The 27,931-nt window shown below is 43.8% G+C and overlaps 1 protein-coding gene across 2 annotated transcripts in view; it reads left to right on the top strand.

The window, feature by feature from the left end:
* Mast4 (microtubule associated serine/threonine kinase family member 4) overlaps positions 1-27,931 on the top strand; it is a 612,814-nt gene that overhangs the window by 306,414 nt on the left and 278,469 nt on the right. For both annotated transcript variants that reach the window (XM_051172307.1, XM_051172306.1), the window contains exon 4: positions 16,957-16,988. In XM_051172307.1, the coding sequence (XP_051028264.1) occupies positions 16,957-16,988 (32 nt within the window). The remainder of the gene's footprint in view (positions 1-16,956; positions 16,989-27,931) is intronic.

Below are 27,931 nucleotides of genomic sequence, written 5' to 3'. Positions count from 1 at the left end.
GTAGACCCATCGTGGCGGTCATGTGTTTGCGTGTCTTGATTTATTTCTTTAGAGAGTCCATCACGGTGGCTGCTCGAGGCCTTTGTTTCTGTGGCCCTTGTTTCCAGTCTTCCTTTGGATCTGTTGCTGCTGTCTCGTGAGTTGTATATAACACCTTGCTGAATTACAGCACACCTACGGACCTCTTCCCTCATCGTGTGATTCAAGACTATGATTTGAAGTTACTAAGCATGGTAGCAAGTACATAGTGCTCCCTTACTCTGGCTCGTCTTCTTGGCGGTTACTCTAGCACTATACTGAAAGTAGGACTCAGTTAAAGCTAAGCCTGTGGGTGCGAGAGAGCAGCATTTGTGCCCAGCCCGATGTTTTATGATCCCAGCCAATAGGAAAGCCCTGTAAGAGCATGCCCTTGCTCCTACCACATCAGGAGTGATGACGGTAGCAGTCTTCAAAAAGTCCTATTTGAACATAATTTTTCCCCACAGGGGACTTCAAATTTTTCTCATCCGATAATAATAACAATTTCAAAAGTTCCAAACAGTTTGTAGGAATGTGACGTTAAATGGATTCCATGCCTCTTTTATTTCAGGAAACATGAAAAATCCCCACTGGGTAGGCCGTTCTATGAACCCAAAATGTGTGAGGACCAGGAAGTGGGGCATGGGGGGAAACACTCTAGCCTGGCAGCCTCTCTAGTTACAGCAGCGCTACTTAAGGATGCCTTCTTGATGCTTCTACTGTTCTTTACTGTAGGATTTTTTTTTCCTCTTCTGCCTAACTTACACACAGACTGTTTTAGTTTCCAGTCCAGGAAAATAAACTGGACTGTTATATTCCCCTAAATGGGGGAAAAAAGATAGCAAACTTTCCTAGGCTGCAAAGGAAAAAAAAAGTCCACGTTGCCCTCCTTTCTTGTGTACTGAGGTCCTAGTACCGTGTCCCGTGCCTCGTCTCTAGTGCTGCCAAAGTTGTCTATATTCTGTTTTAATCCCGCACATGGGTTAAAGAAGGGCACAGTTCATAATACCCTCTGTCATCCACCTCTGGGTGTGTTCCTGGTGCTGAGGCCAACTCCCCCTTCCCTCTTGCTGCAAGCCTAGGATAGCCTTGCTTGGATAGTGAGTTCCACAGGCAGCTGCTTTTATTTATTGTGGGACTTGCTCCTAGAGCTCTGTCATGCTTTCGCACAGACAGAATGCAAACATGTTTGGGATTTTTTTTTTTTTTTGACAGTAGCTGGGATCTATGTGGAGTAGGGGGTTTTCAAAACATTTTTGCAGCCAATATGTTTACTCTGCTTCACCAGCCATGCAGGGTGATACAGTGTATCACTAGTACTCAAAATAGGCTGCAACGGGAGGTAAGAATAGGGCATAGATTTTTCTAACACAAGCATGTTAGATGAAATGATTTTGTGTACTTTGAAGTGGAAAACTCAATCAGAATTTTCCACACTTTTTAGTTAAAGCAACACTGTTATTTATTGATGAGAGGTGGACTCAGACACAAGGAATCCAGCATATTCTTCCTGATCATAGTAAGCAATATATTTTTTTCTCTTATAATTTAAATGAAAGCTACATGAGACTTAAAGAATAAGAGCTTAAAATATATGGCTAGGGTATGTTTGGGACATATGCTGGTACGTGTAGCGTGTGTTTGGATAAAATTGGAGCCCTTTAAGAAGTTTGCCTTTCATTAATAGGTGGGCTTCATGCTTGATAAATGGCGATTTTCAAGTGCCTAGATAATCCATTTTGGCTTAAATAGAGCTATTTGGAAAGCACCTGAGAGTCCTATCAGTAATACATGAATAGAATAGATTTTCTCTAAGCTTTCATTGAAGTACGCTTAGACTCTATTTAAATTTGTTACTAGTATTTAATCTGTCTTTTGGTGATATATCAGTATGGTAACTGAATACTTGGTATTTTGAAAAGGCAAACCCCTGAGGTTGCAGTGTCAGATTTGTGCATATGTATTTAAGACAGAATAATAACAATAGGAAATGACTCGCTATGTGCCAGGTCCATTTCTAGGTATTTTATGTGTGTTCTTTCATTGAGTTCTCCTAACAGGGACTGCAATTTCCGTTGATTAAAAGACAGTCACAGGTAGGGCACACGAGTTGCCCAGAGCCTTGCCCAAAACGAGGCTGGCACTCACTTTGCAGTGCAGACACCCTAGTCTTCTGGCCCACTGTGCTGTGCTGCTTCTCTAGGGCTCCGCCCCTTCAGCGCCTCCATCCTGGTGATCCTAAGGATGCAGGGGTTGGCATATGGGACTTAACATATAGGATATGTATATTTGTTCCTCGACCTACAGTCTAAGTTAGCCACTATTTTTGGGTTTTGATTGATAAACAATTCAACAGTGGGATTGACCTGGCTTTTTCTTTTTCTGTTTTAAAGCTAGCATTAAAAATGACAGTTGTTAAAAAAAAAAAAAAATGGGTACAAATTCATCGACTTGTCTAAATAATGAGATGTTTTGAGTTGACCTTGTAGGATCCCCCAACCTCAGTAGGCCTCGGAGTTCTCTTCCTCCAAAGTGTGTTTCCCCCACTTGGTTTAAAGTTTTGTCGTTGTGCGTTCAGCTGTGGTGTCTGGGAAAGGAATCCGTTTAATACTTCCAAGGCAATCAAGGGACTGCAGCACAAAGACACACACCTTTCCCTCAGTGCAGTATACACAGTGCTCTAATACTGTCTAGTGGCCTTGATTTATTTATTTATTTATTTATTCATTCATTCATTCTTTAGAGAACCTAGTAGATGTAGTTTTGTAAAAAAAAAAACCGGAGCGTGCGCCTCCGTTCACAGGTGTTCCAGATGGCTGCGTTCACATGTGCGATAAATGTGTGGATCTAGTGCTTTGAAGTTTTTCTAATTTGGTTAACAACAATAAGCTATGTTATGAAAATCTTCTTAGAGCTCAAGTTTAAATGTCCACCCCAGTCAGGGTCCTTGTGATCCTAGAAGTCACAGGGGACCATTTTGACTTTGAAGAGAGGATTGTGTCTTTGCAGAGAGAGAACCAGAAATCAGTCTTTGGGAAGAAGCAATTAAAAACCCTAAAGCCTTTTATTGCTTTTGATGCTTAAAAAAAAGGGGGGGGGGAAGCAGAAACCTCCCAGCACTGAAATATTTTCTGCTAATTAACTGTCACAAATGTGGTGCCATTAAGCGTAGAGTCTCTTTGGTTAACTTCAAAGTCATTAGTGCACACTGTGAGACTCTCCCAAATTTATTTCAGGCGAAGGAAACAAATTGACAGATCTGTAATCAATGTTTTCAAGACTGCTTGTCGATGGACCCTAGGCCCAGTGTGCAGACTCCTTGTTCCTGTTCTCTGGGGAGCGTGGAGCAGCCCTCCCTTGAGGTGTCTGGGTGAGCTTGATGTGTGCCACGTTAGAGTCCACAGTCTGGAGTCGGCGGAAGGATGTTTGGAAGATTTTCACCCAGGAATGAACTTAGCTGCAGAGAACAGAAAATGCGCCACCTATGTGGAACTGTTGTGACAGAATGTGTAGTGTTAAGCCAGCATCTCCCTACTTTTGTCTTCTCTCCACTGTCCTTGTTGTAACGCTTTGGGCATCAGGCAAACCATCATATAGTTTTTTTTTTTTTCCCTTTCTTTTCAATCCTTCTTTCCTGTCTTCCTTTCTGGTTTTGTTTTGTTTTTAGATAGGGTTTCTGTGTAGTCCTGGCTGTCCTGGACTTGCTTTGTAGACCAGGCTGTCCTCAAACTCAGAGATCCTCCTGCCTCTACTTCCCAAGTGTTGTGATTAAAAAGGCATGTGCCACCACCACCCAATATCATAGAGTTTTCTAAGACTCAGCTGCCCTATTTGGAAAATACTGGTAATCTTCCCATACTACAGGGCGACGGTCGGGCTCCCAGGAAACCAGAGAGACCACACGCACACAGGCCTTGTCCTGCAGGAGCTGTCACGGTGGCACCATTTTTGCCAGTGGTGCTAGGAGGAAGGTGTGAAGAAGGAGATAGGGCACCCATCTTTCTCACAGGGCACCCATCTTTCTCACAGGTCCCAAGTCCAGCATGCTTTTAGATGTCATTGGTGCAAACACTAAGAATAAAGAAAAGAGAAGGGGGAAACCTTAAGTTCTGGACCCTGGAGAGACGGCTCAGCAGTTAAGAGTACATACTGCTTTCCTCACAGGACCCAACTTCTCTTTCCAGCACCAATATGGCGGTGGAGGAAGTGGGGTGGGGCTTCAACCACGTGAAATTCCAGCTCCATGGAGGCCGGTTACTTCTGGGTTCTGAGTGTACCTGCACTCGTGTATATAACCACACACACACACACACACACACACACACACACACACACACACATACACACCACATATGTATACACAAACACATCACATACACACACATCACACACACACCACATACACATAGCACATACGTATACATGTACACATATCACACACAAACCACATAAATATACACAAACCCCACATACACACATCACACACACACACACACACACACACCACATATACTCATCACATACACACACATCACACACATATCCCACATACATACACACATAACACGGGCACACACGTTTAGAAATACAGTAAATCTTTAAAATATAACATAAAAAATGTCAGATGTTTTACTCTGTCACAAATAGGATCTATCGCTTCCTTGGTGAAATACAGCCAAGTCAATGGTTTATGTTACTGAGTCATCTCTTTACAATAAATTCCAGCACTGTTAGAGGCTTACATTCACGTTATTGATTATTTGAATATGTGAGCCATTAATCTCCATGGCCTGCATCCATTTTGCATGTATATTTTGTGTCGTCTTTTGCATTTAGATAGAGAAGAATAGCCCGAAGAAAGCAGACGTGTGGGTATTAGCTTCACACAGTTTTCCAAGCGCTCCCTTGAGCTGCTCTGCCAATACATTTCTACACTAGAGTAAGCCAGTAGAACAGTGGCTCCTCAGATAAACTACGAGTAGCCATAGTAAATCAAAAGGATTCATCTCACCCGAGTAAACTCGCCGTCCCTAGTCAGACAGTCTCCTGGTTCTATAAAAGGCCTTTTGCTCTTTGTGTTAAGGTTGTCCGTAATTTTAATGGAACCTTTGAATTACCATCTGATTTTTAAAAATTGGTTTATAAAAGGATATTGATTCTCCACTTTAGGGGGCAGTTGTGTTGTTTATAAGCAAATTTGGTCTCCGCCCGACGGGGCTTGGAATCCAGTGCCAAGAAAACCCCTCTGAAGTCTGACTGAGATGATACTGTTTAAAAAGCGACCACGACAGCTAGTAATTCACTGTGGACGGGGCTCTGGTTTGGGGTGTGGGCGGGGCTCTGGTTTGGGGTGTGGGCGGGGCTCTGGTTTGGGTGTGGGCGGGGCTCTGGTTTGGGTGAAGGGGAGAGTGAAGTTCTGCCCTGCAGGGCTCTTTCTAATTGCTTCGTTTTCGTTCCCTGGCATTGATATTCACTTCTTTCCCAGGGCATTTTCCTGGGTAATGAGAAGACTTTGAAATCCAATAAGGCTTTTGAGCACTGAAGATGCCTGCCATGGTGCTGACGGAGAATTCTGTAGCTTTATAATGATTCTAAAAGGTGTCTCATATCCACTATATTAACTCTCTTTTTAGAAGCTTATGAACATTGTGGCTTTTATTGATTCCAGAGAACTGGACCCAACAGTAAGCAATAAAAGTCAATGGTAACTTTTTTCCCATATAGGGGTTTGCAGATCAATATTTTGAATTTACTGTAATTTGCTGGTAATAAATGGGAGGGCTGAAAGCATTGCAGGGCCTCGCGGGGCCCAGCTGTGCAGTCTGGCCTTTTTTTTTTTTTTTTTTTTTTTTTTTTTTTTTTATCTCAGTTCACTGTGGGTCATGGGCTCGCCCCAATACCTAGAAGCACAGGTAAGTGGCAGGGTTGGGATGCTTATTTATCAAAAGGCTTCATAACTTTGTTCTGATGACAGAGAAGTCAGACCTTGTTCTCAGTGACCTTAACTTCATACAGATGCGAAAAGGGCTTCCAATTTGCATTGTCTTAACAGCAGTTAGGTTCAACATCTTGCATTGGCGTTTGATGTCCAGACAGAGGACTGTCCCTCTTAATGGAGTAGTTGAATGTGTCTTTGCTGGAACCTTCACCTAACCAAGCCAGGTTCAAGACGTCAGGGTGGAGGTGTCTGGACTGTTCCTCATGGCCTTGACCCATGCTATCTAGGCCCTTTTTGCCCTGCTGCCTCCCTCATTGAATGTGAGCAGTATATTTGGGTGGAAAATGCTGGTGCCTAGGGTGTTGGGAGCTGTCAGAACAGACTGGCATGAGAACACCATTGTGGCTCTGAATGGACCAAGGTGGTAAGGACCTCATCCTGTGTTTTAGGAAGATGGGTTGTAATGGAGGTAGAAGAGGTTCTTCTGGATGCTTTGTAGCATCGCCTTGGGTGGGAATAAAGCTAGAATTGGTTTATGTTTCTTTTGCTTGTGTGATGTATGCCCTACCCCTACCCTGTGTGTGTGTGTGTGTGTTGGGGAGGGGGTCTTATAGAATCCAGAGAGGGCCTCAAATGATGTTCCTTGGATTCCATAACTTTTCTTTTCTTTTTCTTTTATTTTCTTTTTTTCCCCTTTTGACAGGGTTTCTCTGTGTAGCTCTGGCTACCCTGAAACTCACTCTAGATCTGGCTAGCCTCAAACTCAAACTCAGCCTCCCGAGTGCTGGGAATGAAGGCGTGTGCTGCCACCATCCAGCCACTTTTTTTTCTTAAGATAGAATCTCTCATTGGCCTGGAGCTTGCCAGTGGGCTAGGCTGGTTGGTCAGTGAGGCCTGGAGACTTATTTCCCTGTCTCTGCCAGCTCAGGACTAAGATTGTCAGGGTTATCACACTGGAGTTGGGTTTTTTTTTTGTTGTTGTTGTTGTTGTTGTTGTTGTTTTTCTTCTTCTTCTTTCCTGAGGATTAAGCTCAAGTCCCTATGCTTCAGTGAGCCATCTGCCCAACACAATAAATATATCTTTATTAACTTCAGGGGATCTATTCTTTTTTTTCTATTCTACAACTTATTTTGTTTCCAAAATTTAGGTTTTCCAATATGACCCAAGCTAGTTTCTTTAACTTCAGAATGACACAATTTTTTTTCTTAGAAAGAATTCTTTTGTTCTTGGGGAAAGTGAGCACTCCAAACACAATCTGACTGTGGGCTAGAAGCTGTTGACCTTGAGATAGCACGCAGCATATGTTGCTTGGTACATAGCGTAAACACTCAGTGAAGTGCAGCAGTTAATCACACAGGTCTCCGTTACTGTTAAACAAAGGCCTGCAGAGAGCTGTGGGACATAGACTTGCTGTGGACACCTCTTCGGCAATACTGAGAGTGCAGATCTGACTCCCAAGCTTGGTGTATTGACATCAAGGGCATAATGTGTTAGGAAGTATCCCAAACCACTGTAATGGACTGGAAAGGAAACTTGTTTCGCTTGCTCATTTACTTAGGGTTAGCTGATTACCTGTTCTGTTACGCCTTTTCTGCTGGAGAAAAGTCCATGTTAAAAGTAACGTGCTTGCAAGACTGTGCCTCAAATAAAATCCATCTGTAAAAACAATTTCAGTGTGAAATCTGCTTAGAAGAACCTGCCCCAAGTCATTTCAGAGAGACACTGGCAGGTGTTAGCCACTCTGAAGCCCCTTGGATGGCAGCGTGAGGGGAGACTGGTACAAACACACCCAGCTCTGCCCTGGTGAGGAAGGACACTTACAGTTCCCTGGGTCGGGCAGGTGTGGATTTAAGGACACACTAAGACATGTTGCCATCATTCCTTCTTTGGCGAAACAGGAGTAATGGTGACAGTTAAGTGAGCCAGTGTTTGTCCACATGCAGTAAACATCAGAGTCCACCATTGTATTAGTCATGTAGGCAAGTTGAATATAGACACACAGTTCCTACTGTTTCCGTGAAAACTGTAGAGGGGAGAAAGGAGTTGATCATGACGGACGTTAACGTTTCATACAAGTCTGGCATCTGGCTTGGCCACATCTTCACTCTGCAGCTCTATCCCTGCTCCCGTATTCTGGAACCATGTTGATAACTTATATGTCTTACTGGTCCCCTGTCTGTTTCACATTCCCACCGCTCCAAAATCCCTCCGTCGTTTTAGCATCCCAAGTCCCCTTTCCTCGTTTCCGGGTAGCACCCTGCCCTTACGCGCGTCATGGTCTTCTGACTCTCCCAGAAGCCAAGCACGTCTTCTCACACCCCTGAAATGATGCTGTATGCTCAGCTCTGTGTTTAGCCTGCCTCTCTGCCCCTCACCTTTCTCTGCCTCCTCCTTGGTCCTGATGCTCAGCCATGCTCCCAGGGTACCGGAAGGAACCTCTAAGACCTTCCCTGCTCAATTGCCAACTGTGAGCCACGTAACAGCCTAGTGCTGGAGTGAAACCTTTTTTTTTTTTTTTTTTTCTCATGTCATGTGACCATCTTCTCCTGCTGAAGCCCTCAATGGAGTCCCCATTGCCGGCAGGATAAACGCAGATTCTCTCAATAGCCTGTAATGCAGCTGCGTCCCTCCCTGCCTTTGCACTCTGTCCCATTGAGTTAGCTTTCTTTTCTACTTGGCAGCCATTCTCAGGGTTCATTCGAACCCATCCTGCACTCCATCTTCCCTCCCTGGAGTGCGTTCTCAGCCCGCCCTGAGGCTGCCTGCCTTACAGTGCCCAGACATTAGACCCATAAAAGGAGCAGGCACAAGTGGCCTATGTGTCCCTTGGGAACCTTTGAATCATAAAGCAAAACACAACCGGTGTAAACAACAGTCTTCTTTGGCTTGCTTATCCCTGTATCACAAAAGTCTAGACATATGTCATGCATTGCTTCACATGGGTCACCCAGTACCTTCTTTCTCTTCATCCTCCACCGTCCACCTTTGGTGCCTCTCGCAAGATCCCTGCCTCTTCTATTAACTCTCTTGGGTGAGGCACATGAAATTCTTTCCTGGGCTCCCCAAACAGAGCATCATTTTGCATCTGCTTTGCCCAGATTGAGCCGCATGCTATCTCTCAGTTTATTTCTTTGGCCAAGGAAAATAAGCGTTGCTACTTGCTTAATTTGGTCAGAGCTTTTTCTAGGGCAGTGGTTCTCAGTGTCCCTAATGTTGTGACCCTTTAACTACAGCTCCTCGTGTCATGGTGACCCCCCCGCCCCAACCATGAAATCATTTCCATTGCCACTTCATAACTAATTTTGCTACTGTTATGAGTCATAATGTAAATATCTGTGTTTTCCACTAAACAGTCTTAAGCAGCTCTTGTGAAAGGATCGTTTGACCCCCCCTCAAAGGAGTTGTGACCCACAGTTTGAAAGCTGCTGTTCTAGAGGCCAAGGGCTGTGTTTGTCAGCAGGCAAGAACCAGTGCTGACCTTCCTCAAAGAAACGCAACTCTCTCTCTCTCTCTCTCTCTCTCTCTCTCTCTCTCTCTCTCTCTCTCTCTCTCTCTCTCTCTCTCTCTCTCTCTCTCTCTCCTCTATCCCAGGCCTTTTCACACTGCATTTTACACCCAGTGAAGTCCTTTATCCCCAGAGCTGGCATGGTCTCTGCCATGTCAACCTTTACTAAAAAGTGTGTGATTGGATAAAGGAAACCCATTTCACTTGCTTTAATCCCCAAATGTGGCCTTGTCTTCACCCTTGGCAGAAGATTTTTGACTTCTCTCTGTAACCGAATTTATAGGACCACAGGCGAACACCTTCAGTTTTACTTTTTAAAAGGTGTACTTTTAAAAATCTGCCCGTTTCGCTTGTACCGGGGGCAAAGCTGCTGTCCACTTTGCCCTCCCCCTCCTCATCGCATCATCATCACCATCCCTGAGAATCCCCACCACTTGTATTTTCATTCAGCCCCTTTCTCTCAGCCTCTCACATCACCTCTCTGGCTACTGGGTGTGGTTTGGAATATGGTTTCTTGGTGTGTTCTCCCAAAGGTTTGTGTCTTGAAAGCTTGGTTCTTGGCATGTCAGCATGGAGAGATAGAACCTACTGGAAAGTAGTTAGGTCATCAGGGATGTCATCGTCACAGGAGATAAGGTGTGTCAGTTCGATGTGGCCATATACAAGATGCCATCTGCAAGAGGGATTACTGTACTTCTAATGGGACTTTGGGTCCTATAGGAGTAGATGAGAGAGACAGAGAGAGAGAGAGAGAGAGAGAGAGAGAGAGAGAGAGAGAGAGAGAGAGAGAGAGACAGAGAGAGAGAGAGAGACAGAGAGACAGAGAGAGAGATGTGAGCTATCCTGGCCCCTGGCCTGAGTCCCTCTGGTTTTCTACATCACCATGATCTCTATGTCGTCATGAGCTCTATTCTACCCGTGCTCTAACCACTGTTTCTGTTCCCCATGAGGCCAAGAGATGTTCTCATTGGATCCACAGCCTCCCAGACTGTAAGCTGCACAATCCTCTTATGTTTAAGAATTACTTAGCTAGCTCCAGGCGGTGGTGGCTCACGCCTATAGTCCCAGCACTTGGGAGGCAGAGGCAGGAGGATCTCTTGAGTTCGAGGCCAGCCTGGTCTATGAAGTGAGTCCAGGACAGCCAAGGCTACATAGAGAAACTTTGTCTCAAAAAACAAAAAAGAATTACTCAGCCTTAGGCACTTTGTTGTAGTAGTAGAAAGTATTCTACCACTCTCTTATTTTCACAGTGCATATGGCCGGGAAGGGAAGGGAACGGTAGCAGATAAAGATGGGTGTTTTTGTTTTTGTGGTGTGTATGTGTGTGTGTGTGTGTCTGTGTGTGTGTGTCTGTGTGTGTGTGTGTCTGTGTGTGTGTGTGTCTGTGTGTGTGTGTGTGTGTGTGTCTGTGTGTGTGTGTCTGTGTGTGTGTGTCTGTGTGTGTGTGTGTGTGTGTCTGTGTGTGTGTGTGTCTGTGTGTGTGTGTCTGTGTGTGTGTGTCTGTGTGTGTCTGTGTGTGTGTGTGTCTGTGTGTGTGTGTTGGTACATATTACCTGCATATGGTATATATGTGGAGAGATGTGCGTACACCTATGCATGTTACCTGAGGCCAGGAGAGGACAGTGGGTGTCCTGCTCTATCCCCATCCTTATCTCTGGAGACAGGGTCTCACTGAGCCTGGAGCTAGGCTGGCAGGCAACAAGCCACATGGTTCTTCTGTGTCCACGCCTCCCCAACAGTGCTGGGGTTTCTGGTATATGTGGCCAGATCAGGCATCTTAGGTAAAGGCTGGGGATTTGAACTCTGGCACTTGTGCTTATGTAGCAAGTGTTGACATCCAAATGAGCCAATCTCCTAGCCCTCGGTTTAATTTTTAATATTCTTATCTGATGGGCTTGTTCCTCTGGTCAACTGCTAGTCTCCTGTGGACTTTCCATAGGCATATTTGATAACCTGACCAGATTATAGACAGAAGAAGAAAGAGAAATCCTGCAAGAAATGAGAGGTTGCTCTGGGGCTCTGCAGTTGTCTCCTTTCCCCTCAGGTGTCACAGCTGTGGGCTAGGTAAAGGTGCACACATTTGAGCTCATCCACAAAGACCCCCTGACTTTTTCCAGCTTTACTTCCTTCAGGCAGAAAACCATGTGCTTCGAGGGCAGTTTCCTGAAGCTTCCAAGGACTGTTTGAGGGCCAATGTTGCCTTCTGCTCTGGTGCAGCAGGAAGTACTATGTGGGATCCAGTTCTCTGACCCACACCTTTCTGTCCCCTGCCTAACTCTTGGTCACAGTCAAGGAAGTGGCCCAAGCATTCCTTCAGGAGAGCCGACCTCTAGATGAACCCACCCCTGGCTACATTCTGTGGTGTTTGGCAGTGAGCATTCTGCTGTAGAATGGTACCACAGTGTCCCTGAGAATGACACAGGTCCTTAACCTGGACCACTTCCCACACACACAGGAAATAACATCACAGTGTCATCCTCACTACTGAAATGACAGCCTAGGAAATTACTATTCCCTAAAGGGGGAAGTGTTCTTAAGGTAAAAGGTCTACACAACCTAGCCATCGTTAAAGGGATATAAAAAAAACTAACCTCTATTAAACAATTGCTGTGACCAGTTTTCTTCCCTCCCTGGTTCTCTAGGGGCAGTGCCTAGGCACCGGCACTCTTTAATGCTCCCTGGGTGACTTTAATGTGTAGTCACGTTTCAGAATCTCTACTTCAGCCAATTCAACCAGTGCTTAGGACTTCCGCTCGAGCAGAATTAGTTTTCCCCTGTCAAAATTGTGTCTCCCCTGTTAGCGTTTACACTTCCAGGTTAGGCTGCGCGATCTTGCACCTGCTGACGCCTCCTTGTTTACTGCGAGTGTGGGTCTGTTTCCCTGAGTTGCTTTCAAAATAGGCTTTATTTTGGTTTTGTCTTCCACCTCCTATGTCCCCATCCATGGCTTGATATGCCCCTAATGTGCACCCCTGGCTCTTTGAACTCTCTGCATAGGGGAGAGGGTGGCCAGCACACACCACAAGCCTCAGTGACAAGATCAAGCTTCCAGGGGTGTAGGGAAGATGACAACAGGAGCCCAGGACCGCTCAACCTGCTCCTCGCTGGACGGTGGGTGCTGGGAGGTTGTTTGCTCGAGTCGTTTCCATTCTGTTTGTTTTCTGGCTTTAGGGAGGCAAGCTGCACATTCTGTAAGTCCCGTCGCCATCTTGAAGGAGTTCCTTGTGCATGAATTTGGTGGCTACTTTCCTTTGTGCTGAGGAGGGCAGCTCATATTCCTTTCTTATTGCCTGTGTAACTGTGTGACATAGGAACCTGCCAGAAGTCATGAGATAAAGGTTTGGGGATAGTTACAATGCAACCTACAGGGGGCGCTCTCTGATGTGTTTCCCTTCGAGGTGCACTAACTGTGCTGGTGCCCAGTCATCTTGTTGCCATAGAGAGTGCTGGTTTGGGCCCACAAAATAAGATCTTTACTTGTCAGCCTCCTTCGGTTAATGTTGCTTTGAAGAGACCCAGCTGCTGCTAGTGCAACGTAGCCTTCCATGCATGCTCCTCCCTGAGTCTGTGACCCAGCTCTCTCATCTCCTTCTTCCAGCTCTTGTCTCTTCCCTGACCCTGCCCAGGCTCATTGCACTCCATACCATATTACTTGCTGAGGACTTCACAGTCTCTAATCCTAGCCCCTTTCTTGAACCCAGATTCATACATCCATCTGCCTGTGTAGACATCACAGGATGACAGCCCCATTGGAAAATCTTCGTGTCTCACACTCATACCGAGCTTCTATTCTGTCACACTCCATGCATCTAGGGCCCCCTAATTTTCACTCTTCTGTGAGTTTTCATTTATTCCCCACATCTAGCTCTTTAGTACAGTGTAGACATATTTTTCTTTTTTAAAAAATAATTTATTTTTATTTTATGTGTGTTGGTGTTTTGCGTGTATGTCTGTCTGTCTGTGGGTGTCAGATCTTGGAGTTACAGAGTGTGAGCTGCCACAGGGGTGCTAGGAATTGAATCCAGATCCTCTGTAAGAGCAGTCAGTGCTCTTAACCTCTGAGCCATCTCTCCAGGCCCATATTTTTCTTATATAAGTACTTCATGCCATCTTCATTGCAAGCCATGTTTTTGTTGTTGTTGTTGTTGTTGTTGTTTTGTTTGTTTTTTGTTTTTTTTCCCCCATTTGAGGCTGAGGTTAGCTGGTAAAGGCCCATACTCACTCATTGTATTTTTCTTGTCATCCTGAACTCTGCATGAGTTTTCTTCTTAAATCTGAGGAAACGTTTTTAATGTCCTCAGTCAGTCTGTGTTTGTTTGTTTGTTTGTTGAGAAGGAGGTCTTGCTATACAGCCCAGAGTGGCTTCAATCTCTTGGGATCAAGAGATCTTCCTGTCTCAGCCTTCTCAGTGCTGGGGTTATGTGTGAGCACACTGGGCAAGGCCATGCTTACTGAGAGATCTCAAGGAAAAGACAAGTCTCAGAAAAAAAGTTATTTACACTTTATTCTAATTTCCAATGTAACTGTTTTACATTCTTAGAAATGGAAGAAAGTATTATAATGATAAATAGCATTCTAAAACAGATTAAGCCACTGATATGGTGGCTCATGGCCTATAAACCCAGCACCTGGGAGACTGAGACAGGAGATTACCAACCTGGGCTACATACCACCTGAGTCCTTGTCTCAAAACAAACAAACAAAAACAAAAATCCAAACCCAAAACAACAACAAAAACAAAACAACCCTAAAACAAAGTCACTAGGTAATCAGTGTCCATAGAACAATTTTTAAAAACTTTAATCTTCTTAAGTATGTTCTTAATCTGAATATAATTAATAAACATGTTTAGTTCAGATAGATGCTTCTTGCCCCTACATTTCCTTTGTATCCTATTTTCTACCCCCACCTCCAGTTCTTGCCTAATACAGCCTTTAACACATATGCCCTATGTACCGAATTCTGGCTTTGGTTTATGACCTGGCCCAATACCACACATCTTATCTAATTATCTAAGTATGTGTTAGTGACCTTATCCCGGCAGTAAGGAAGTCAAATGAAGACATGTCCGTGGAAAACCGTGGAGGCTTAGGCAGTAAAATGCCCCAGTGCTGTTCATTTGTGTCTGACCTGTGCTGACTTACTAGCATGTGGTCTCCATACGTTAGGGCAGCAGTAGCTGCTGCTTGCTCTGCCTGCAATTGCTAGCCCCTCTGGTATTTGCAGACTCAGGCAGCTACTGTTCACAAGGTCTTGGCCACGGGCACGTTCATGTCTCTCACTTTATTACCATCACATCTGATTCCAATTTGCTACCAAATTGAGTTTCCCATCCTGAGCTTGACATTCAAGTCGTCGGGTGGATTAGCTCCTTCAGCTTGGTTAGCATGGTGGCTTCAGGTCAGCTGACAGTGGCCTATTAAATGTCCTCTGCTCCTCACTCTGGAAGCTCAGGTGCCATCCCACGGTACAGCGGAGCTGTGTGAGCCTGTTTGTAACCTTTCTCCTTATTTAGAGCTCGTAACTCTAGGCTTATTGGAAAGGCTTCTGATTAAAAACAGAGCTGGTTCTTATCCCTCTTATCGTCCTATTTCTGTAGCTCCCCCCCCCCCCCCGAGAGCAAAACAGCCAGTTTATGATCGCGTTATTTTGGGGGAATGATTCATTGAACCCTTAGTTACGCACTTGGCTCTTTTCCCTCCTCTGTCTTCTGAGTTCTTCATTTGCGTATGTAGTTGATACAGCGTCTGATTTATCGCTTGCTTGCTCTTATTAATAACGCCTCTGGTATCATCTATGCTGCCTTCTGATCAACTTTCTGCCACAGCAGCGGTAACCATCCGGGCTCCAGGCCTTTTGCTGAACAAGGCATCCCTAGTTCTTTCTGATGAATTGTGACTTTTAGGGAGTCCTTAAAAAAGAAAGCCCAAATACAAAACTCATTTCTAGTGTTTGCTTAATCAAAGATTCATATACAGAAAACTGTTCATTGGGTTTTCTGTGTGCATTTCAGCCCCTTGAGGAGACTATCCTGGTTCAAGATCCTTCTTGTCATCAGTAAATGAGGGTGCATTTCCATTTCAGAATCAGGAAACCAAGATTAGCAAATAGTATAATTTCTTGAGGGAGACTCAAAGATTCAAGGGGGAAAAATGTAAAAGCACACACAAAAAGGGAGATGTTCGCTATGTGGGAGGAGGGCCCTTTATTCCTTAAATTACTCATTGTTCTAAGCAGCAATGTATTATGGTAACTCCTAACTCCGTATGGAAACATATTTATCAGTTAGCGGGGAAGCATCTTTATGTCTAAAGCCCATGTCACATATCTTCCCTGGCTTCTCCTCGGAAGCTCTCAAGGCCATTCTCTGTAGGCTGTGCTGGCGTAAATTGCACTGTTTAGAAGTGATGGCTGAGGCTGTTGTCCATGACAAACATTCAGGAGCCAATAAAAATAGAGGACAGACAAGGTGAGTGTGAAGCCAGGGGGAGACACCTTTCCAAAAGCTAATGCCAGAGTTTCTGCAAGACCCCAAATAGATGAGAATTCTGGGGATGAATGGCCAAATTTAGACTCTTTTGAACCTGTGGTGTACTGAATTTTGAGTTTAAGTCGGCCGCCCACTCACGGCTTCTTATTCTTAATTATTATCATCAAGTCATCCTCCTTCAGGAGGGGGTCCTTGAGAACTCCTGTCATGGGTGGAAGTATTTCTGAGTCAGGGTTTTGTGTGTGCTTTGCTTGCTTAGTTGGCTGGTTTGTAAGATGGGTTTTCCCCCCTTGCCTCACTGTGATTCTGTAGATAATGATCTTAATTTGAAATGAGTGTGAGAGCATATTTTAAAACTATAAACACTCTGGTAATTGTGGCTGTCTGGTTACCTTTTAGAGGTTTATTAACCTACTTTTCAATACTTTAGTAATAAATGCCATATATTTTGAGAAGTAATTCCAGAAAGAAGAAAAAAAACCTTTGCAGACTCTCCTTAAAATAACAAAGTATGATGTTTGCTATGCATAGTGCTTTGCCTGAATTTGTTTCCTTGGAGGGTAAGTTGGCCTGATTTAATAATCTGATTTAATTGTCCTTTTCATTTCACTGTTCACTTAATTATAATCCTCTGAAATTTCTCCAGCTTTTATCAACTTCTCTCCTGGCTAGGTCAAGGTCCCCTGGATCTTCAGAGTTTCCTCAGTCACAGGACAGTGCAGATCAGCTCAGTATTTCATGCAAGTTGCTGTGTGCAGGTCAGATGGTCTTATGCTTCCAAATCAGATAAGCTATTTGTGGTATAAAGTGGCCCCTTCAGACCTCTTTTCCACAACAAGAGCAGAGATAGAAAGGGTCTAACATAAAATTAGCTCATCAAAATCTTTGGTGTCATGACAAGGCCAAAGCAAGTCTAATAAAGAATGTCCATTTGCTTTACTTGGTGTCCTGGTGATTCAGCTGGTGTGGCATCTCCCATGTGTGTTTTCTCTTTTCTTTTGCAGAAGGAGCTGAGCCTGCCCCGAAGAGGAAGCCTGTAAGTAGAAAGTCTCTCTTTCCTCTCTCTCTCCTTTTATCTTGTTTGTAATGCGATGACTATCTCTGAATTGCTGGGCTTTGATGGCGGTTGAAAAATTAATGATGAGGTACAGAATCAACAAAAGAGCATGAATTTATTTATGAAAGTCAAAGAGTACTGATTTCATTATAAGTTGCTGGATCTGTGTGTGGGCATTGTAAACTCTTACTAAATCCTGGGAGGATCTTAACTTGTAAGAATTCCATGAGATAGCCAAGTAAGAATGTGAGTTGATCTGTAGACAACACAAGGTAACCTGAATCAGAAATTAAAGCGTGTCCATATAGTCTGGAAATCTGTGGTTGGTCTTTATGTTACGGAGTCTTTGCCCTTGAAAGGATGAAGTCTTTGAATGAGCTGTGCTTCCTGCTCTTAGGTCCAGTCTTATTGAAAGGATACATGTAACAATGTTTCATTAAAATAACAGATTTGTACACCTTGACTTGGTTCTTTGTAGTGTGTTCCTGCCTTTCATTTTTAAGGCCAATTATATAGCTGCACAAATCGTAGTTTTATCCATTAGCCATTTCCAAAGTGAAATTTTCTTTAATACTTCACTGTCTATAGGACAGTTGACTCATTTTTAGCATTAGACAAAGGCTGACTTTGAACTTTTGGCATTTTCTGTCTGGTTTGTGTTGAGGTCTGTGGTATATTTCCTCTTCAAACTTGGAATGAGATATTTAAGATAAGATTACCTAGTCCCATTGTAGAAGAATAAAATCTATATGATGACTGTTTTCATCTTTTGGGTGAAATTTGAAGAAAACACCCGAGTTTGTATCTAGGAACCTAAACAGCATAATTTGTAAATATTTTATCTGTCTGTCTGTCTATCTATCTGTCTGTCTATTTTCTGGTTTTGATTTTGGTTTGTTCCTTTGTTTTGTTTTGAGACAGTATCTCTCTCTATAGACCTAGCCATCCTGAAACTTGCTTTGTAGACCATTTTATTTCTTTTCCTTTTTCTTTTTGAAACAAGTTCAGACCACCAGGTGTACAATTGATCATTTTGCCGGTAAAACTTGTCTCTGAGGTCCAGGGTCTCCAGCTCCTAGTTTCACATCCTAGCTGGAGGTTAATGGCTTTATCCTTCACTGGGCCGTGCCCTTAGGATTAAATGCTCTCCTTTTCTATGTCATGGTTAGGACCCTGTTCTCCAAACTCAAACTTTTGCTGTTTCTTACCATGAGAGATCAGAGGTGAGAAAAGTAGAAAAACTACATGAGATCTCTTTGCAGGCAAACAATCCTATTTTCTCCATACTTTTTATCTAGTTCTCAAACACCCTGGATTTTTCTCTTATACTTTATTTGAAAACTTTAGAAATTTGGTTTTAGCCTTTACAGTAATTCTCCTTAGATTCATTAATATATGTCCAATAACCATTGAAAGCTCATACAATTTAAGAAATTAAATCTGCTACATTTGTAGGAGCTAAATATTACTTACACAGTGAAGTCTCAGTTCTGTTCATTTTAGCTGATAGCCATGAGTTGATATAAAAACACCTGATAAGGAGAAAAAAAAAAAAACATTTCTTCACTTGAGGAAATGGAATCATTAATTTAAAAAAAGGATAATGAAATAAGTGTCTTTGGGGCCTGTGCTTTGAATTATATAGGGCATTTAAAGTCCCTTCTCTAATAAAAATCAGTTGACTTATTGGGTGGCAGAATGAAGCACGTGGGGTCAACAGTGAATTTTGTGAAAACTAATATTTCCACATGAGTCAACCTCACAATAAAAACACGTTTTATATTTACTACAGTTATCCTCAAACGATTACCAATGTGTGATGTGGCTTGTAGAATCTCACAGCCCTCGGTCTCCTCAGTGAATGCCACACTGCAGGCTAGTGACTATTCTCTGCATGCATGGTCCTTTATGACACCCACAAAAAGAAATGCCTTTTAAAAACACTGCCAGCTTCATTTTGATAGAGATTTAACGAAGGACGACCACATAGCTTTTTTAGGGGCTGGTTTTAGCCAATGCCACAGTACATGACTGCTCTACCAGCTCTTCTTCACCTTGTGTACTGAAAAAAAAAAAAGCCTCCTAGCAACTCCTCCACTCTTCTGCAGGAAGTCTGGGTGTTCTCCTGCTCCTGCTGTTGGGTTGAGTTCCTTGCTTTCTTTTCTTTTTTTTTTTTTTTTTCTTTTTTAAAGATTTATTTATTTACCATTATGTATACAGTGCTCTGCCTGCATGCACACCTGCAGGCCAGAAGAAGGCAACAGGTCACATTATAGATGGTTGTGAGCCACCATGTGGTTGCTGGGAATTGAACTCAGGACCTCTGGAAGAGCAGTCAGTGCCCTTAACCTCTGAGCCATCTCTCCAGCCCAGGTTCCTCACTTTCCATGTTAGTGTCAACAACTGCACAGGCCTCAGCTTGGGCCTCACAATCCTTGCTCCCCGAAGTCACAAGGTTGAACTTGTCAGGGGGTCTGTGCCTCAGAGGGAGTCACTTGGGCTCGACGTGTCTGCTGCTTGTAATTTGTGTATCTTGATGTTCCCACTTTAAAATCATAGAATCTGTTAGCTTTGTTTGAAATGTTTGAGTATTGCTTCGAATAAGCTCTAAGTAACTTTTATTTGTGCAGCCCTAAAAACACGTATGCTACATTAAGAAAAAAATAATAAAACTTTAATAAATAAGAGAGAAAATAGGCTTCCTCATGAATGAGTGGTTATAAAAGCAAACAGCAATTTCTAGAAAATATAATTCATTTCTCCTCTAATTCCTTGCAGTCATTTTGATGGGCGCTAATGTGAAGACTAAAGGGTGCCAGAGTTGATTAACACCTTTATTCTGAAGTGCAAAGAGCAAAAGACAAGCAAAGCCAAGGGCGCTGCCCTCCAGGAAGGATTGTTACTAGATAAATGTGGCGGCAGCAGGTTTTTCCCTCAGGCTTTCCAGCACTCTAATCTTCTGTAAGGCCTCAAATCTTATCTCTGCTTCAGCTTGCTGTATTAGGTGGATTTTAGCCTCTCTTCTCCATTCAAGGAAGGCTTTGGGTCCCTGCCTCTCAGAGCAGTTTTTTTTTTTTTTTTTTTTTTCCCCTTCCATTTCCTTGGAGCTTAAGTTACCATGCTCTGCGTTCTTTTTCCCTCAGCCGTCTACCAAAGTGTTGGTAGTGAATAGCAAAGAAGCGCCATGTAGAAGGTTAAACATTCAGACGAATACAGTGATGAGGGAAGGCAGTAACGTTACCATTTACGCTATAAGACAAAAACGTTGTTTGCATTGCATTTACGTTACCTTTAAAGTATACAACAAAATTTCGTGGTTTCCGAATACGCTTACTGTAGAAGTGTAAGGCCTGCATGGGAGCCAGCTTTGTGTGAAAAGTTGCTACTGTAGAAAATGACAGGCATGGCGTTCGTGTGGCTCTTACAGGAAGCTTCATGGGTCGCCAATGTGGCTAGCATGGTAAGTACATGGTGATTTCATTACATCTTCTATGACTTAACGTTCTTGATTGTGTCAAAGTGCAATTCAAGCTTTGTACCAAACCTTTGCCCAGGGGTTAAAAATGACACATAGATACTATATTTTCAATGTCTATTTCAGAGTTTGGGCCAAGAGGAAAATGAGATCATTGCTTTACGGTGATGAATTAGAACTTGGAGCTTTGGAACTCGAGTCTCACAGTTCTTCCTGCCACGCAAGATGCCTGTTACAGAGCCGTCCCTAGCACGGCTGTTTGTGGCATAGACACAGCCTACCTCCACCAGTCAGGTGGCCTCCAACAAAGTCAATGTATTCTGCTGGGTCTCTCTAGCCCACGTCACCAAGCCTGTCTGCTAGGACAGAGCTCCTATATGACTGAGTGGCAGATTCTATGTCCTTGGTGTCATAAGTTCAGCCCAGGACACAGAGACTCTCTTGACATGATCTTTATTTGGCCGGTTACCACTCTCTGTGTCGTCAGTATTGTTGGTTTCCTATTGAGGACTTGCCTGTGCCTAAGGAGGTTTTTTGTTTTTTATTTTTTATTTTTTTTCAGGCAAAAAAAAAGTGGAAAAAGTGAAAACAGCTAAGATGTGAACTTATGAATAGGCCCCTGACAGCTACCACTTATTTTTAAAAGTGCCTCTGTGTTTTGTTAATTGCCTAAATAAACAGCTCCCCAGGACAGAGGCCTTTTAAATTTGTATTTATTTATTTGCTTATTTATTTATTTATTTTATGGAATTCCCCAGAGTGCCTCTGTAGTGTTTATGCCCTAGAGAGCGGAGCAGGAAATTGGCTGGAGCCAGCTCTTCCCACCTCCCGCCCTCTCGCTTTTTAATGGGCTTTCAGATCTCTCCACAAAGCAAAGGAAATTGTACTATCTGTTCTTAGCAGTTGATTCTCCCTGCTACTTAACAGGGCTTTCCTTTTTATCCTTCCCTTTGTCATGTTCTTGCATGGAGCCCTACGGACTTGGGGATAAAAAAAAAAAAAAAAAAAAAAAAAAAAAAAAAAAAGAATCGCTACAGTTACCACTTTTATTTTGCAGAAGCAATGAATGATACTTGGGTGGTGTGTCGGCTTTGCGGTCTTTGGCCACACAAGCTTTAGAAGTGGCTTTTAGGGGTACCCAGCAGCAGGGACCCGAAGGGTAAGCAGCTCGTACTGTACATAGGAGCTCTAGAAAGGGACGCATGCACGCTGAGGAATGGCACCTGAGAGTCAGACGCGGTGCCATGTTCTACCTTAATTTCTTCATCTGGCAGCAGCGCTGGTGTCTTCATCAACTTCCGTTTCTTCTCTGATCACCTTTTCCTTTCACTCTACTGAAAGTAGCTGTAGCCCTCTAATGCTAGCCATGGTAGACACACATTAGGAGTCTAAGTAATAACAGTACACTGTTATATAGGCCTGTAGGAAGCCTGGCTCCTTATCTATATGTAAAACAGTGTGCATCTCCACCACACCTACTCGGATACTCCCTAGAACCAGAAATTCTTTCATGTGCCTCTTGATAATATTCCCCTTTAATATTTTACTTGCCTGTACCAGGCTTTGGGTACAGCAGAAGTCTCATTAATGGGAGACTTGGTGGAATAGTCATGGGAATGGTGTTTTAAGTTAAAAACTTGGACTCTGGCTGTATCAGAATGCTAGCTTTGACCACCCAGCTTCATATGCAAATTAAATAGACAAGTAATTATAAGAAGCAAGAAGGACTTATTCCTTCCACATAGCTATATTGGAAATATAAACACATAAAGGAACCATTGCCCTCCCCTCCCCCTTCCCCTGCCAAGTTGATTCTGAGCGTCTGTTCTTTTCATGTAGTTCTCTGAGAGTGCTACATGCCATGGTGTTCTACACCCCTGACATCTTGGTTAAGTAATACCCCAGTCATCTAAAGACACCTGAGTGGGCCAGAGGAAGCACCTGTCTCTTCAGGAGACCCCTCATATTGATGAGCCTCCAAGGGGGTTTACTACAGCCATCAGATTTTCAGCTCCACCAATCCAGTCATCATAGACAATGGCATGAAAGCACATTGATTGACAGTGTTCCCTCAGATGATCACCATATGTCTTATATTTCCATTTACAAAAGGCTAGTCAGCTAGAATTCTCCCTAGTGAGCCTCAAAGACAGTACAAACTTAGTATTTCCATGATTCTATAATTTGCAGTATAGATCTTCCAGACACCCTTGTTTTCCTGTGTCTGTAATATCCCCTGGTAATTTCCAACACAGAAATTATACAGTCTGGGCTTTCTTGTCACATCAGGAGATCCCCTAAATAATTCAGAAGAGCTGTCGATTTGTTCTACAGAGCCCCCAAAGATAAGGAGCCCAGCTTGCTGTCAGATAAGTAGCAAATTCAGATTGTTGAAAAGGAGCCCACACAGCTCAAAAAAAAGCTTCTAAACTGATTAAGAAAGGGAAGGGCAAGATCCCAAGGTGCACAGGCTGTGGAGAAGAGGTCAGGGTGTGCCTGATCCAAGAGTGGTCAGTTTGGTCCCAGTGTCACTGTCACCCTCATCTCTTGAGGGGAGAAGTCTTCCTCGTAGGAAATGAGCGTTTCTTCACCAGTGTGTGGACTCACTAATGGGCAGCTTTCCCCACCTGTGTGTGAGCCTTTGCTGTTCCCCTGTGCCTTCAGCCACAGGAAAGGAGACAAGAAGACACACAAGGAAGCCCAACTGTCATGTTTTTAACTGCACGTTTAGTTACCCTGTCACTGCCTATTAGCAGAAGTGGCCAGAGACCAGTCTACCAGGGGCTTGGGTAGATGTTGAAACACCTTTGCTATATGAATAAATTACTAAGCGCAGAGAAGGCAGTACACACATCCCACTTCTTCCTGGCCGTCTTCTGCACATGAGCAGAGTGAAGGGTATCCGGGATGGGGTGGGAAATAAGAGCGATTGCTGTCATAGAGTGCTAAGGACCTTCAGAGCACAGTAATAGTGCTGGTCCCTGGAAACCCAGGCGGGCTGAGATGGCTAAACTTGACACTGGAGTGTGTCTTACAGAAGGTGTGTCTGAGTTACCTGTACTGGATCAGGGCTTTTCTGAGCTTGGAATTCCTCGTCTCAAGACAGGCTAGGTAGGGACCTTCTAGGCCATTCAGAAGGCTTGGGCAAATGCTATTGGTATGTATAGGTATGTGTACTTTTTAAATAGACTTAAGCTCAGAACATAATGCCTTACCTGACTGTTTTGAAAAGTAGTTTGTGTAAAATGAGGTTATTTCCAGAACGCAGGGAGAGGGGATCGCCTTGGTTTTGCAATAGATTTGAAAAAGATTTGTGATTTTTTTTTTTTTCCCAGCAAGATGAAGGCAAAATTTCCGGAAAGAGAAGAAAGGGATTTAATTCAAGCAAAATAGAAGACGTGCAAACCATATTTGGCTATGTTTTAAAAACAAATTTATTTTCTCTGTAGCACTCTATCCTCCCACCCCCACAAATATTGAACTAAGAATTCAGAATATCTCCTGTCAAAGCCAAATAGGAGTCCAGTGTCATGTTGAATGTTAGAAATCCCAAAACAAAACGAAGGGGAAAAAAAAAATTGAGTGTTGCATCTGAATTAGCATTTAAAGTGGCATGTTTATATAAAAAGAGAGCGAGTGGTGTAATATACCCCGGAATAAAGAGAGGGATTCGGGCTGTGGAGAATGTCAGCTGCGTTTATATATTCATCGAGTAGCCAGTGTGGCATTTGGCATGCATTTGCGGCCTTTCTTTACAGGCTTGGCTGGAAAAACAGAACAGTGTGGGCTGAGAGTCGGGGGGGGGGGGGGGGGGGGGAAATGTACTTACCTTTGGAAATTAAAACCTTCATTCCACTCCAGGGGAGAGGATTAGGTTATCTTGGGATGGTTTAGGATCCCCAGAACCCATATGTACCTACAAACATGGAGATTAGGTGTATGCGTGTCGGGGCCGGGGGAGGGGCCAGTTTGTGCAAATTCTTAAAGGGGAATACAAAACACTTTTTCTAGCTGAGAACTACCATTTTTAGGTGAGCTTTGGGCTTTAGGTTGGTGAACTTGGCCTTCCAGCTCTGGGTCCTCAGATGCGTGAAGGGAAGTTATGAGTACTGCATTTACTAGAATAACATTAGCAAATTGGAGTCCAAGTAGATCTGGGAAGTGTTTTCCACAAGCAATTCCTTTTTTTTAGCTCATACAGTGTGATCAGGGTCCAGGGAGCGCAGATAGCTCTCTCGCTAAGTTACCTTTTCTCATCTGCTGGTCTGTGGGAAACCGCAGGGCTTTGGAGCACTGCCTGGGTTTGGATTTGGTCTCTGCCAGTTACCTAGCTCTGGGAGCTCTAAAAGTTACCTAGCTTCTGTGCATCTTCGTTTCTCATCTGTAAGACAGAACTAGTCCTCAATCCTGGAGATGTTCAGAGGATGTCTTAGTTAGGGTTTTATTGCTGTGAAGAAATACCATGACCACAGCAACTCTTATAAAGGAAAACATTTAATTGGGGCTGGCCTACAGGTTCAGAGGATTAGTCTGTTGTCATCATGGTGGGAAGCATGGCAGCAGGCAGCCAGACATGGTTTTAGGGGAACCAAGAGTTCTAAATTTGATCTGATGGCAGCCAGGAGGAGACTGGATTTGTCTCACGCTGGGTGTAGCTTGAGCATTTAATAGCTCAAAGCCCCGCCTTCACAGTGACGCACTTCCTCTTACAAGGCCACACCTCCTAATAGTGCCACTCCCTTTGGGCAGAACATTCAAACACATGAGTCTACGGGGGGGGGGGGGGGTCAAACCTGTTCAAACCACTACAGAGGGTTAAATTAATATTTGAAAAGTGTTTCTGGTTGTGCCTGGCATACAAATGTGCTGTGTATTTGTTAAGTTTTTGAAAATATGACAGGCCAATGCTATTTATTTGCAGTCTGTTGGGTTAGTCAAAAAACCCACCAAGTAAGCAGTGGAAGGCGTAGTTTCTTCTTCTTTCTTCTTCTCGTCTTTTCTTCCCTTTTTGCTTCTCCCTCCTTCCCTCTCTTCCTCTCCTCCTCCTCCTCCTCTTCCTCCTCCTCCTCCTTCTCCTCCTCCTCTTCTTCCTCCTCCTCCTTCTCCTTCTCCTCCTTCTTTTCCTTCTCCTTCTCTCTCTCCCTCTCCTTCTTCCTTTTCCTCTTCTTTTTTTTCTTCTTTTTCTCCTTCTCCAATATTGCTTAAAGACTTATTTTATTTTTCATGCCTATGAATGTTTCATCTGTATGCCTGTGTGTATGCCATGTGAGTGTCCAGAGTTACAGATGGTTGTGAACTTCTGTGTGGGTGCTGGGAACTGAGCTCAGGTCCTCTAGAACGTATGTGCTGCCATCCAAGTCTCCAGCCCTGAGGAAGTGCTCCTAACCAACGCCAGATCACTTTAGTAACATTTTCTAGGAGGCTGTTTCGTTAGATTTTTCTGAGAGTGGGCAGGTGGCCTCTTGGCTTTGCGTAGGACTTTGACTATACGCTGAGCACTGCAGTGATCAACCCTGACAGCCAGAGGTTTCTGCCCGCACAATGGAGACAGACTCACCAGGGCATGGGAGAGCTAGCTTCAAGTGTTGAGCAGTCCCTTTCCCAGAACAATCACTTCTTCCTCAGCACGGTGTAAGGTCACTTCTTGGCACTGTGGCTCGGGACAGGTTAAGTGTTGAGGGAAATGGAAAATTTTAGTTATAGGATTTCAAAGCTCGGAGAATCCTTTGAGAGAAACTTTATTTAAACTCACTTTATTTGATTAATGATGAACCAGTGATGAACCAGCAACTAAGAGGGTGTGGTGCCCTCAACTAGTACACTGATTGTGGAACATGGGCGGAATTTAGGGTTCCCAACCACCAGAGACTGGGGTGTCATATGCTTGAGTGTTAGCATGACCATGGATATTTGTTCTGTGGATGGAAGACTTCACACCGACCTCCATAGTGTGGACCAATCAAGGAGTGAGCTTCACAGAGCATGCCTCCCCTTTGCCATGCTCATCACGGCTTCCTCGAATATTCTGGAAGGTCAGGCAAGTTCTTAAAACTTTCCACTCACTGTTTCAACGGAGGGAAAACACACTGATCAAACCCCCAGCACCACTGGGAACAAAGTGTACCCCAGCATGACAAAGAGACCGATGATAGGTGCCCAAGTCAGGGCTGTGGTGTCCAGCAGCTGTGGTAACTGGCAACTCTTGGATGTATTCATTATCCAACTAGCCACGTGAGCCGCCCTCTGAAGGCAGCATTGTTCTCTCTGTATCCCATTGTGTAGAAGCAGACTGGGCCTCTGATGAGCAGGCCAGGGAGAAGCGGGCTTCTTGAGTGTCTCTTGAGGAGGCTTCAGATCTTCCTTCCTTCCTCTCTGTAGTGGCCTGAGAAAATTGAAAGTACTTTGGGCCGGGGTGGGGGGGTGGGGGGGGGGGGGGGGGCGGGTCCCTTCTCTCTCCTTCTGCAGTGGAGATCTCATCCTCGGAGATTTAGCGGGGATTTTTTTTTTTTTTTTTTTCATAAAATGATACCTGCTTTGTCTTTTAGCCTATTGTTAGGTAAAGTGGATGGATCTGAGCACGCCCCTGCATTTACATGGTAGAGTGTGGGGTGTGCCCATGGAGCCTTTTAGTTGCTGCACCCTCCTCCCTAAGGGCCAGCTGGAAGTCCTGCATTTTTCCCAGACAACATTTTCCTCTGTATCATTAGGAAATTCTACACAGATAGTCCACTGAACACAAATGAGAGGAAAAGGTTTGATTTATTATATAAATTTGATTGTCATGTAGCGATACATGGGTAGCATCTCACATAGGAGGCTATTTTTTAATATTTTAGAATGAAAAGTCTTTATGTGTATGTATATATGTTTGTGGGCATGCATTTGTGTGAATGGGGGTATTTGTGTGTGTGTGTGTGTGTGTGTGTATGTGTGTGTGTGTGTATGTGTGTGTGTGTGTATGTGTGTGTGTGTGTATGTGTGTGTGTGTGTATGTGTGTGTGTGTAGACATGTGTATGCACATGTGTAGGCCAGAGATCAATGTTGAGAGCCTTCTTCTATGATTCTTTTCCTTATTTTTTGAGACCAGATTCTCTCACTGCACCTAGAACTCACAGTGTTCGTTGGGCTGGCTAGGCAGCAAGGCCCTAGGACCCAGTAACCAGGGCTGGGGTTGCAGACATGCAATACTGCTTTCTGCTGTTACTGTGGGTACTGGTGATTTAAACTTAGGTTTCCATGGTTACATAGCAAGCTCCTTACCTGCTGAGCTTGTATGACCTCTAGTCCCTAGAATGAAAATTCTAGTACTGAATTTAAAAGTGTTTATAGAATTTAGGGAAATGCTTTTGAAATGTCTGTAATATAATCTCTCATACATATTGGGATATATTATAGTTGCTTTCATGGAAATATTCTTGCTTTATTAACACACACACACACACACAC

The sequence above is a fragment of the Acomys russatus genome, chromosome 30 (genome assembly GCF_903995435.1).
Source record: "Acomys russatus chromosome 30, mAcoRus1.1, whole genome shotgun sequence".
In the NCBI taxonomy this organism is placed as follows: domain Eukaryota; kingdom Metazoa; phylum Chordata; class Mammalia; order Rodentia; family Muridae; genus Acomys; species Acomys russatus.
The sequence above is the reverse complement of the archived record's forward strand: the minus strand, read 5'-3'. Positions and strand labels throughout refer to the sequence as shown.